General features: G+C 45.5%; 1 protein-coding gene across 9 annotated transcripts in view; it reads left to right on the top strand.

The window, feature by feature from the left end:
- MED24 (mediator complex subunit 24) overlaps nucleotides 1-11876 on the top strand; it is a 30787-nt gene that overhangs the window by 1978 nt on the left and 16933 nt on the right. For 2 of the 9 annotated variants that reach the window (XM_070483208.1, XM_070483204.1), the window contains exons 1-3: nucleotides 4888-4987; nucleotides 5378-5582; nucleotides 5671-5753. In XM_070483208.1, coding sequence (XP_070339309.1) covers nucleotides 5453-5582; nucleotides 5671-5753 — 213 coding nt within the window. In that variant the 5' untranslated portion in view covers nucleotides 4888-4987; nucleotides 5378-5452. Of the gene's footprint in view, nucleotides 1-4887; nucleotides 4988-5377; nucleotides 5583-5670; nucleotides 5754-11876 lie in introns of those variants that run through there. The other 7 variants (XM_044744979.2, XM_044744977.2, XM_070483210.1 and 4 more) reach the window with 5 other exon arrangements.

Below are 11876 nucleotides of genomic sequence, written 5' to 3'. Positions count from 1 at the left end.
TATGCAGTGGGTAAAGGAAGCCTGTAGTGTGCAGTGACGGCTGCAGGAGGGAATTGAGGCTGTAGTGTGCAAGTTAGCATGTAGTAAGTGAACCTGCGGGTTCAGCCTGGGCTCGCAGTGGACATGCAACAGCTGCAGCGTGGGGCAGCAGGCTGCACCGTGTCGAGTCAGGGCAGTGTGCAGTGCGAGGTGTACTGAGGGTGGCCGTCTGCCAGTCCATGCCACCTCCTCTGTGATCAGGTTTGCCTGAAACCCTGGGGAGCAAGGCTGTGGTGTACAGTGCTCAGGGTGCATGCTCTACCCAGTATGGAAACAGTCTCTTGAAATTCGGCTGCCCAAGGAGTTGGGACAGAATCCCAGTGCTTGGGATACATTTATGAGATGAGCTACATTTATGTTCTGCATTGATCAGGCAGAACCAAGAGGCAACGGAGAGGTCTAGCAGCAATCTGGATTAGGGCAGGGTGACGGTGACAGAGTCCAGAGGGGGCTGAGGAAAGTGTAATGGTTTGTCTCCTCTCCATTCTGCCTTCCCTCACCACATCTCTCTTTGACAAAAGGCCCTAAAGATATGGGGTAAGGGAGAGTTTTTGAAATCCTAGACCCAGAGCCATAGAAAATAAAGTGCCTCCCCTTCATCTACCTTTTTTTCCCCAGGGGCAGATTAGGGCATCTTGAACTCAAAGACACGAGTTTACCATTCCCATCTTCTCCTTACCTCTCTCTTTCCTTGGCTCCCACTATGGGCTGCTAACAGACCTGGGCAAGGGCAAAGTGAAGGGCACACTGCCTCCAAAGCAGGCATCTGGCCAGATGCCAGGATCCAGCCCAGGTCTGGGCTTATAGCCCCTGCTAGTGTTGCATCATCCCTCTTTCCACCACACTCATCCTGCCTACCCCCATTTCTTGAAGCTTCCAGCTCTTCTCAGAGTCATTTCATCCTCAGCTCCTGTTCTCTCCTTGCTGTGAAACCCCACCCGGACTGCCTTCTCCCATCCCCCCAACCTCTGCTTCAGGGCTGAGTCCATCAGGAGAGCAGGAGGGTGGGGCACAAGTGAGGATGGATAGAGACCCTCCAAATGGATATGCCTGACGGCCCCCTCCCTCTTAGATTTTGGTTGCCAAGGAGGCAGCAGGAACAGCCTGTTCTCTGGGCTCCCATCAGAGCAGCTATGCCCAAGCCCCTCCTTCTCTTCCTTCTTCCTTCCCTCCCTCCTAGATTGTTGCTAGGAAGCACCCCAAGATTTCTCAAGGGTCCCACCCCTAGAAACCAGGGGATCCAGATCTTTCTGAAGAGCTCCCTGCAAAAGCCTGGAAGCCAACACCCCACACAGCATCCTCTTCCCCTGCCAAGAAGCCCCAAACAGTTTGGGGGAACAGGGGACAGGCCCTCTACCAGCCTGCCCTGGAACTAGCTCTGTGGCCTGGGCCTCAGTAATTCCTCTCCCCCATCTCCTCTTGACCTCCTGGGCTCTGGGTGGTGTCAGCAAGTGATGAGGTGCTAGCAGACACCCCTTGACTCTGCAGACACAGCTCCACTTATTGGGGAGTTCTGGAAAGACAGCAGAGGAAACTGAGGTGCCACCAGCTAAGAGAACCTAAAACCCAGGTGTTTCTGCCTTTAGTGATCTTTCAATCAAGAAAAGATGGTGGAAAAGGAGGAAAGAAAGAAGGGATAGTTTATGGGAATTGGGAATCAAGTGGCTGGCAGAGATGAGAGACTGGGAAATTAGCAAACAATTGCCCTGCTAAGAGTAATCTCACTCCAGTTAAAGGGGACTATGGGACAGGCTGGTGTGAAGGCCTGTATAGAGTATAGAGTAGCTCTCAGGGGCCAGAGGGAGGGGTGGTGCAAAGGGAATGGTAGGCTGGCCTCCCTTCCCTGCCATTGTCCAGTCCTCGGGATCACAATCCCTCTCTTCTTCTCTGCTCTGGGAATGTGGAGAGGGAAGGCGTCTTTCACGGTGTTAGGGAAGAAACTACTCCAAGGATTGGTTCAAATTCTGCCTTTCACTGTCCTGGCTGGTCTCTTACTGGAGCTTTTGTGGGGGCAGTGGGAGACAGGGAACTGTGGGGGATCCAGGAGCTGTCCCAGAGGTGGGCCCACCATGTAGGTCTCTCCCCAATCCTCCCCTCCCCCAGATAGATAGGAAGCAGGTATTTTGATGTGGGGACGATGGGGAAAGGGAACTGGTTTGGAACCAGCTGTGTATGAGTGTGTGGGAATGACTCTCTCCATCCACCTGCTGCCAATTAACTCCCCATAGTGGGGAGACCCAGGCAAGCTTCCAAAGGAAAATGTTCCAGTTAGGGGAGGGGAGTGACTCAGTTTCCCTGTGGTGAGAAGGAAAGCTGAAACCCTCTGTGGCTTGTATGCTTATCAAGTTATTTCATTGTTTCTGGGTGTAGACTCTTGCCACTTTTCCTTATACAGTCGACCTTCATCCGCGAGTTTAGCACACACAGTTGGTTGAATCCGAGGATGCGAAACCCAAGGATACAAAACCTGAGGATACGAAAGGCTGACTGTATTCATTGTACTACATCATTTTATAGTATAAGGGACGTGAGCATCTGCGGATTTTGGTATCTGCGGGCGTTCCTGGAACCAATCCCCCAGTGGATACCGAGGGATGACTATACTTCTTTTTAGCCTAGATAAGGAATGTCCGTGTCCCTTTGGGTACCAAAAACCCTGTTCCTCACAGCCTCCTACCCCACCCCAAGTCCCCACTCTGCCCTAGCTCCTTGTCTGCCACTGCTCCAGTGTTGCCATGTCACTCTGCCTGGCTGGTTTCCACCTGCCCTTCTTCTCCAGCCAGACCCCTTCCCCAGCCAGATCAGCCAACAAAATGAAGAGGTTAGAGCTCAGGTCTAAGAGAGCAGAGGAGGGAGCTCAGCCTCTATCCGTGCTGAGAGAGAAGAAATTGATAGCAAGAGAAAGTGAAATAAGTAAGAGGGGTTTTTGAGAGGGGCTGTGTGGGAGGAGAGTTTCCTTGTATACCCAAAGGGGATGTCAGCATCTCTTCTCTCGCCCACTGGAAGATCATCATAGAGTCCTATCCTTGTGGTTGGCAAACCAGAGAGTTTGTGGGTCCTAGGAAGCTATTGTGGTGTGAAGGGAAGAGGTGGTGTATGGGAAAGGCTGTCTCTGATATTTCCAGACTAGAGAGTCAGGACAAAGTAGAGAAATTAAAAACGGCCCTTGCCCAGAACTAAGGGGGTCCTTGTACTCCTTTAGGAATCCAGTTCTTGGGGAAACCCTGCAAAGCCTAGAGAAAGGACTGATGGTGAGAGAAGGGGGGACAGGGAAGGCAGATGGCCTGACTACAAAAGCCGCCTCCCTACCACTGTGAAGTGGGGAGGAGGCACCCTCCCCCCGGAGAGATCTGCCAGGCTTCCTGACAGAGGGGGGATGGTTTGAGCTCAGAATATTACTATCCTCAGGGCCAAGTATTCCCCACTCCCATGTGGACTGGATCCAACACCCACTAACTCAGTCAGGAGCAGTCACAAAGTTGACAGCTTCTCTCCAAGAGGGGCAGTTTGGGCTATGAGGGATGGGAAAGGCACTGCAGGTTCCAGGAATGGCTCAAGGTAGGGGACCCTCGGCTTCAGTAACAGGAAAGAAATGAGAGGAAGGGAGCAGGCAAAGGTAGAGTGAGGGGCCTGGGAGAAGAAGGGAGGCCAGATTTGTGAGAGACTGCAGAGAAACAGGGTTTGTGGCGTCTCAAGTGTGTCTGTGTGGCTGGGGGCAGTTTGGAGGTTAAATATGAGGAGTATGGGTTCTCCCTCCTCCCTGCTTTGGAAGCTTTGGCTACACATATTTGGCAGCTGTTTTGTATAAACACTATTCCCCAGTGGTGTCACTTGGGCAGACACAAAAGGGAGCAGAATGAAGGGGGGTATGGGCGGGTGTATGGGGAAGGAAAAAGGCTATAGGCAGTAATGACCTTAGAGGGATGTGACCTGGCCCTCCTCCAGCTGCACTCTCCCTTTCAGAACTGGAGTCCTTGTCTCCCAGTTTAGGCTATGCTCCAGATACTCAGGATCCTGTTACTCTCTGCCCTAAGGGCCACAAGTTTCTAGAGCCTGAGTAGGCTGCTCTCACAGATTCATCCTTCTGAGGACTGATTTTAGCACTGAAAGGGTGGCCAAAGAATAGTTGTTAGAGAATATGGTTGGAGCTTGGACTCATGGGCTGGGATATCAGGTTCCTCAGGGTATAGGATGGGGAGGCTGAAAATAGGGGTGGCAGAACACTAGTTGGGGGCCTCCATGATTCTTCTTGTCCCTGGTTGTCAATGTTAGGATGACTTGTCCACAGGACAGAGCAGGGATGAAGGCTGTGCATAGGGAGGCTCAGCTATTGGCGCCAGAGGTGGGTAGCATTTGCTTTTGGGCTTCTCACTGCTGGGGGAAGAAGGGCTAATGCCTGAAACCAGACTCGGGGGGGAAGTGATGTGTGTGCAACTGACCGAGCCTCAGAGTTGCTTCTGGAACACAGGTGTGGAAATGAGAACAACTCTGGTAGGCGCAGGGGTTTAGGAGAACAAGAAAAGGCCAGGAAAGAGAAAACATGTTGCCGAATCAACGCCACACATTAGCTGTGCCTACAAGTAGCGGGTAACGAAAGGGTGTCGGAATATAACTTGAATACCCGGTCGACAGTGACGTCAGTGGGCGCCGCCTGATTGCGAGCGGCCTTTCGAGAGCCCTCCCTCCGCAGGCCCCTGAGTCTCTGTGATGCCTCAGCTTCTCCATGTCCTTCCCTAAAAGAGAGACACAATGCGCGGTTACTAGCTTAGCCCCTTAGCTTCCTCGCTAGCCCAGTCCAAGGAACTACAATTCCCAGAAGACGTCGTGGCGTGACCTGTCTCTTGCTGCATTTCTATTGGTTCATGTTTATTATTCCAGGCCAATAGAAGGTTAGCTCTTTGATAAGTGGCAAAATGGCGGTGCCTAGCATCTAGAACTTGATTGTCCGGTAGGCTTAAATTTAGGGAGGTGGTGGATGAAAAGGAAATACAGAATTATAGTTTCAGGCTTGGAGAAGGTGGAGGACATTGGAGGGGCGGGCGGGGGGAGAATCTGCGTCCGGGGTGGTAGTGGCTGAGGGATGCAGCCAGAGCTAAGGGCATAATTAGGCAACTGGAATTGGCTTAACCCCTTGCTGCTCTCTTCATTCTTTGTATTAAGCCCTTTTGACACCCTCTTCTTAGTGCTCCGGTTTAAGGAAGGATGGTTCAAGGGGAAGAACATGACAGGATCCCTACCTTGCCCCCATCCCCTTTTTTCCTTTCTAGTTCTGCCTCCGTTAAATCTTCCATTTGTCTCCATTCCATTTAACTCTGCCCTCCCCTGTTCTTTTCCTCAGAATCTCCTCTTCCCTTAGCTCTATTTCTCCCACCCCAAAGCTGACCGCCACCAGCCCCGCCTCTGCAGTGAAATCATGAAGGTGGTGAACCTGAAGCAAGCCATTTTACAAGCCTGGAAGGAGCGATGGAGTGACTACCAGTGGGCAATCAACATGAAGAAATTCTTTCCCAAAGGAGCCACCTGGGACATTCTCAACCTAGCAGGTCTCAAGTGAAGTAGGAAGGAAGGATGGGAGGGTTAAACCCAGAAACGTTGTAACCACTCGGTCTTACTTCGTTATTCCCCTCGCAGAAGCACTACTGGAGCAGGCCATGATTGGACCTTCCCCCAATCCTCTCATCCTGTCCTACCTGAAGTATGCCATTAGTTCCCAGGTAAACTGCCCTACTTGTTCCAGAGGGTGAGGGTTTGAAGGTAAAAGACTTGGAGTACAATTGTCAGCTCATACTTTTTAGGGGAATTTGTTTGAACACGTCACTTCTCTGAGCCCCCCTTTTCTTGTGAAAATAATACTACTTCATTGGTTGTGATGAATATTACATTAATTTATTCTATCAATAAATATTCACGAATACTTGTATGTGCTAACAGTGCATAGGCCCTGGGAATATAGCTGTGAACAAGCCCTGAAGCCAGCACACAAGGAATTTAGTGGGTAATACGACATGTAAATAAGCAGTCATTCACAGGTTGGGTTTATGTTCTAGGTTAGACAGTACTATGGGAGTACCTGGGAGGGGTACCCGATCCAGTCTGAGCAATCAGGGAAGACTTTCTAGAGGAGGTGATGTTTGAACCAAGACATGAATGTTAAGTAGGAGTTAGCCAGGCAGATTGATGAGAGTGTACAAAGCAGGGAGGAAAGCATATGAAGAGGCTGGGAGGCAAAAATTGCATGATGTGGGGGCGAGCCCTGGGGCTGAGTGATTAAAGTTCTGTGTGCTCCACTTCAGCAGCCCGGGTTCATGGGTTCGGATCCCAGGTGCAGACTGAGTCTACTCATCAACCATGCTGTGGAGCTGTCCCACATACAAAGTGGAGGAAGATTGGCACAGATATTAGCTCAGGGCTAATCTTCCTTAAGCAAAGAAGAGGAAGATTGACAAGGGATGTTAGCTCAGGGCTGATCTTCCTCTCACACACACACACACACACAAAATTGCACGCTGTTGTTCAGGAACTGAAAATAATTGAGTATGACTAGAGCAGCAGTTTTGGGCTGAGGACACTTTTATACTCTTAAAAATTGATCTGGGGTCTGGCCCCGTGGCCGAGTGGTTAAGTGTGCGCACTCCGCTGTAGGCGGCCCAGTGTTTCGTTGGTTCGAATCCTGGGTGCGGACATGTCACTGCTCATCAAACCATGCTGAGGCAGCGTCCCACATGCCACAACTAGAAGGACCCACAACAAAGAATATACAACTATGTACCGGGGGGCTTTGGGGAGAAAAAGGAAAAAATAAAATCTTTAAGAAAAAAAAAATTATTGTGACTCCTTTGTTTGTATGTAGTATATTTATCCATATTTACCATTGTAGAAATCAAAACTGAGAAATTTAAAAATATTTATGAACTTATTTAAGAGTAACAAAGGCGTTATGTGTTAATATAAATAACAGTTTAATAAAAACCATATTTTCCAAAACAAAACAATTAGGAAAGTGTCATTGTTTTACGTTTTTGCAACTCTCTTTAATGCCTGGCTTAATAGAAGACAGCTGAATTCTCCAATTGCCTTCAATTGTTGCAATAGGCTATTTTGGTTGAAGTGTAGGAAGGAAATCTGGCCTCACACATCAAATATTTAGTTTGAAAAGGGAGGAGTATTTTAATGAGCTTTTCAGATAATGATATTCTTTGATATGCTAATTCAACAGGTAATGTGAAACCACATCAATGAACTTTTTATACTCCGTTAAACTAAAATCCATTAGTCTCCCTCTTACACTTTTTTTTAAATTAATTTTTAAAAAGATTTTATTTTTCCTTTTTCTCCCAAAGCCCCTTGGTACATAGTTGTGTATTTTCAGTTGTGGGTCCTTCTAGTTGCGGCATGTGGGACACCGTCTCAGCGTGGCTTGATGAGCGGTGGCATGTCCACGCTCAGGATTCGAACTGGTGAAACCCTGGGCCGCCAAAGCAGAGCGAGCGAACTTAACCGCTTGGCCACGGGGCCGGGCCCCCCTCTTTATCATGAATTGTTCATTTGGAAAATATCCATTACTGAGTTACACAGATATTCCAAGTGTTGACACATTTAATTATATATCATCATCACATGTCGTGGAGCCTCTGGGACATTCCACGTACAGTTGTGAGAGAATGAGAGTGAAAAAGGCAAATAACATCTTAGTCGCATTTTAAAAATAGTTTTGACCTTGCAGACCTCAGGGGTTCTTGGACCATATTTTGAGAACTGGTGGCCTGGCACTTCAAGGAGGACACTGGTTTAGAAAGAGAGAGAGGTTAGGTCATAAAGGACCTGTGGGTGATGCTAAGGAGTTTGGACTTTATTTTAGGGTGACGAGTAATCATTTAAAGGATGTTAAGTGGAGGAATAGTGTGATAGGATATATATATATACACATTTAACATGCAATAAAATGCATAGATCTTAAGATAATAAGTTTTAGCAGTTGTATATACCTATGAGATACAGAACGTTTCCATTCTCTCAGAAAGTTCTGTGGTGCTCCTTTCTAGTCCTGCTCCTACAACCACTGAATGTTTTCTATGACGATAGAATAATATTGCCTATATTTGGATTTCATAGAAGTGGAATCATATATCTTCTGTATCCTCTATCTTCTTTTATTTAACATAAATGTTTTTGAGATTTATCTATGTTGTGGGGTATGTCAGAAGTTATTATTATTTTTTTTAAATTGCTGAGTAGTATTCCTCAGTTGGTATGTAGTTCTTGTACTTCCTTTTTCCTCCTGGCATTATGTCTGCTTTCCTTGTTAGGACATATTCATTTCCTTTATTCTTTTTAGCTGCTGCATAGTGTTCCATATGTACTGTAATTTAGGTTGTTTTTAATTTTTACTGTTATAATCAATGTTTCACTGAACATCCTTATACTTACCCTTTTGCATATCTGAGAATATTTCCCTGGCATAGGGAATTACCTAGAAATGGAATTGCTCGTTTAAAGAGTGCCACATATTAAATTTTAGTAGATCCTACAAATTGCCCTCCAAAAAGGAGTGTATCAGTTTATACCTTCTCTATAGTGTTTGACAGTATTTCCCCACACCTTTCCAATGTGGCTAGAATCTCTTAAAATTCTTTTCCAGGGGCCAGCCCCATTGCCGAGTGGTTAAGTTCGTGTGCTCCAGTGTGGTTGCCCAGGGTTTCGCTGGTTTGGATCCTGGGTGCAGACATAGCACCACTTATCAGGCCACGTTGAGGCGGCGTCCCACATGCCACAACTAGAAGGACCTGCAACTAAGATACACAACTGTGTACCAGGGAGGATTTGGGAGAGAGAAAGCAGGGAAAAAAACAAAAAACAAAACTCTCAAAAAAAAAAAAATTCTAGAGAGGCAAAAAATTACGTCACATTATAATATGTATTTCCACGATTGTAGTGTTGAGCATATTTTTTCATGTTTTTATTGGCTTTCTGCATATTTTCTGTGAATTACTTATGTATATCATTTGCCTATTTTTCTATCATTGGGTTTTTTTTTTCTGTAGTCACCTTTAATTTGTCACAATTTATTTTATTTATTTATTTATTTTTTTTTTTTTGAGGAAGATTAGCCCTGAGCTAACATCAGCTGCCAGTCCTCCTCTTTTTGCTAAGGAAGACTGGCTCTGAGCTAACATCCGTGCCCGTCTTCCTCCACTTTATATGTGGGACGGCTACCACAGCATGGCTTGCCAAGTGGTGCCATGTCCGTAACCAGGATCCAAACTGGCGAACCCCGGGCCACCGAAGCAGAACGTGTGAATTTAACTGCTGTGCCACTGGGCCAGCCCCTAATTTGTCACAATTTAATATTGACAATATTGCAGAATATAATGAGGATGCCTTTTGTCTGTATGGAAAAAAAGTTAAAGTATGTTAAAAAGAAATTTGTTTTTTTTTCTGTATTTTTTGGTAACAGCTTTATTGAGACATGAATCACATACTGTACAATTTACCCATGTAAAGTATACAATTCACTGGTTTTGAGTGTATTCAGAGTTGTGTAACCATCACCACGATCAATTTAGAACATTTTCATCATCCCAAGAAGAATTCTTACTGATTTTGTTTTTTTATTCTTCTCCCCAAAGCCCCCCGAGCACATAGCTGTATATTCTAGTTATAGGTCCTTCTAGTTCTGCTATGTGGGATGCCACCTCAGCATGGCTTGATGAACAGTCCTTGGTCGGTGCCCAGTATCTCAACCGGGGAAACCCTGGGCCGCTGAAGTGGAGCGCGTGAACTTAACCACTCGGCCTCTGGCTGGCCCCCAATTCTTACCGATTTTTAAATGTCTGTTAACATAATCAATCTTGTAATCCTTATCTGTTATATATGTTTAAAATTTTCCATCACTTTTTTTTTTTTACTTTTTGGTTTTGTTTTATTAGCATGCAGAAATTTTTAATGTTTTTCTTGTCAGATTTAACCATTTTTCCCCTTATATGGCTTTTGTCTTGCTTGAGGGCTTCCCTGCTCCAAGGACCAAGATATATTCTTTTCTAATTTCTGCCAGCACTTCACTTTTCTTTTTTATATTTATCTTATTTAATCCATTTAGATGTTATTGAGGTGTGAAGAAGAGATCCATGTTTATTTATTTATTTTTCCAAATAGATGGACAGTTGGCTCAACTGCCTTTGTTGAATAGGTCGTTCTTTGTCATATCCTAAATTGTCTTATAGCCAAAGGGCTATTTCTTGACATTCTAGTATATTTCGTTGGTAGCTTTGTCTTTTCTCACACCAATACTTTACTGTTTTAATTATTATACCTTTTTAGCATATTTGATATCTGGTTAGGCAAGTTTTTCCTTTGTTTTATTTTTCAAAAATTTCTTGGGTGTTTTCAGGCATTTCCTTTTCCAGACAAATTTTAGAATCAATTTGTTAAGTCCCTTAAAAAGATCCTATTGTATTTTGATTGGATTTCCTTGACTTTGTGGATTTGGGGAACTTGTGGATTAATTTGAGAAAGATCACTCTGGCTGTAGTGTGAAGAATGAGTTGGAGGGAGGTGAGACAGGAGGTAGAGAGACCATTAAGTCTGGCATATTTTCTCTGTAAAAGACCAGATAGTAAATACTTTTCACTTTGCAGGCGTATGGTCTCTGTCACCACTATGCTGTCATTACAGCTTGAAAGCAGATATAGACAAAATGTAAATAAATGGGCATGCCTGTGTTCTGATAAAACTTCATTTACAAAAAAGGTGATGAGCCACATTTGGCTTGCGAACTGTAGTTTTCCAGCCCTTGATTTAGGCGAGTGCAGTAATTCAAGTAAGAGATAATTTTAGCATAAACATGGGAAGTGGCAGCAGAAAAAAAAGATGAATTCCAGAACAATTTAGGACGTGGCATTGAGAGGATTTAGTGATACCTGCATGAGGGGTGTGAGGGAGAGGAAGAAATCAAGGCTAATATCTAGGTTTCTGGTTTGGATGGCTGGATGGCTGATGGGATTGTAAGGAGACAGGGAGCGTGGGAGTAGTGTAGGACTGTTAGGGTTGGGATGCAGGTGAGGGGTGGAGATGACCTGTTTGATTTGGGCCTTGTTAAGTGTAAGGTGCCTGTGTCGGGTACTAAAGAGAAGATACTCAGTAGGAAGTTGAACATACGTGTCTGGAACTCAAAGGAGAGGTCTAGACTGGAGCTATTGATTTAGGAGTTGTCAGCCGCAGATAGTAATTGAAGCCCTGGGCATGGATGAGATTACCCAGAGAGAGTATGGAAAGTGAGCAAAGAAGCAGGCCAAACCAAATTCCTGAGGAGCCAATCACATTTAAGGAACGTGTAGGAAAAGAATTCTTCACAGGAGTGTGAAAAGAAGGGGTTAATGAGGAAAGAAGAAAAGCTCAAGAGTGTAGTATCGAGAAAAGCCAAGGGAGGAGAGGACTGAAAAATGAGGAAGCATTTCCTGGGGTTAGATGCTGCTGAGAGGTCAGTGAGATCAGAACTGACAAATATCCATGGGGTTTAACGACAGGAGCTTGTTGATGAGCTTAATGAGAAGATTCATGGAGTGGTAAGGACAGAAGTGATTGGAGTGGGTTGGACTGCGAACGGAAGGTGGGGAGGTAGAGTGTAGAGAACTCTTATGTCTGTAAAGAGCAGGAGAGAGAGGGTGGTGGTTAATTAGAAATGTGGGGTCTGCGGGAAGTTCCTTTAAAAATAGGAGAATCTTGAGGTGTGTAAACACTGATGGGAAAGGCAAGAGGGAGAAAGTAACAGTGAGAAGTAACAGAGAGAAATGTATTTGAAAGACCTTCAAGACTTGTAAAGTGCTATGCAAAATTAGTAA

Source organism: Equus asinus, chromosome 13 (genome assembly GCF_041296235.1).
Source record: "Equus asinus isolate D_3611 breed Donkey chromosome 13, EquAss-T2T_v2, whole genome shotgun sequence".
NCBI classification, from domain to species: domain Eukaryota; kingdom Metazoa; phylum Chordata; class Mammalia; order Perissodactyla; family Equidae; genus Equus; species Equus asinus.
This window is presented reverse-complemented; position numbering and strand designations above follow the sequence as displayed.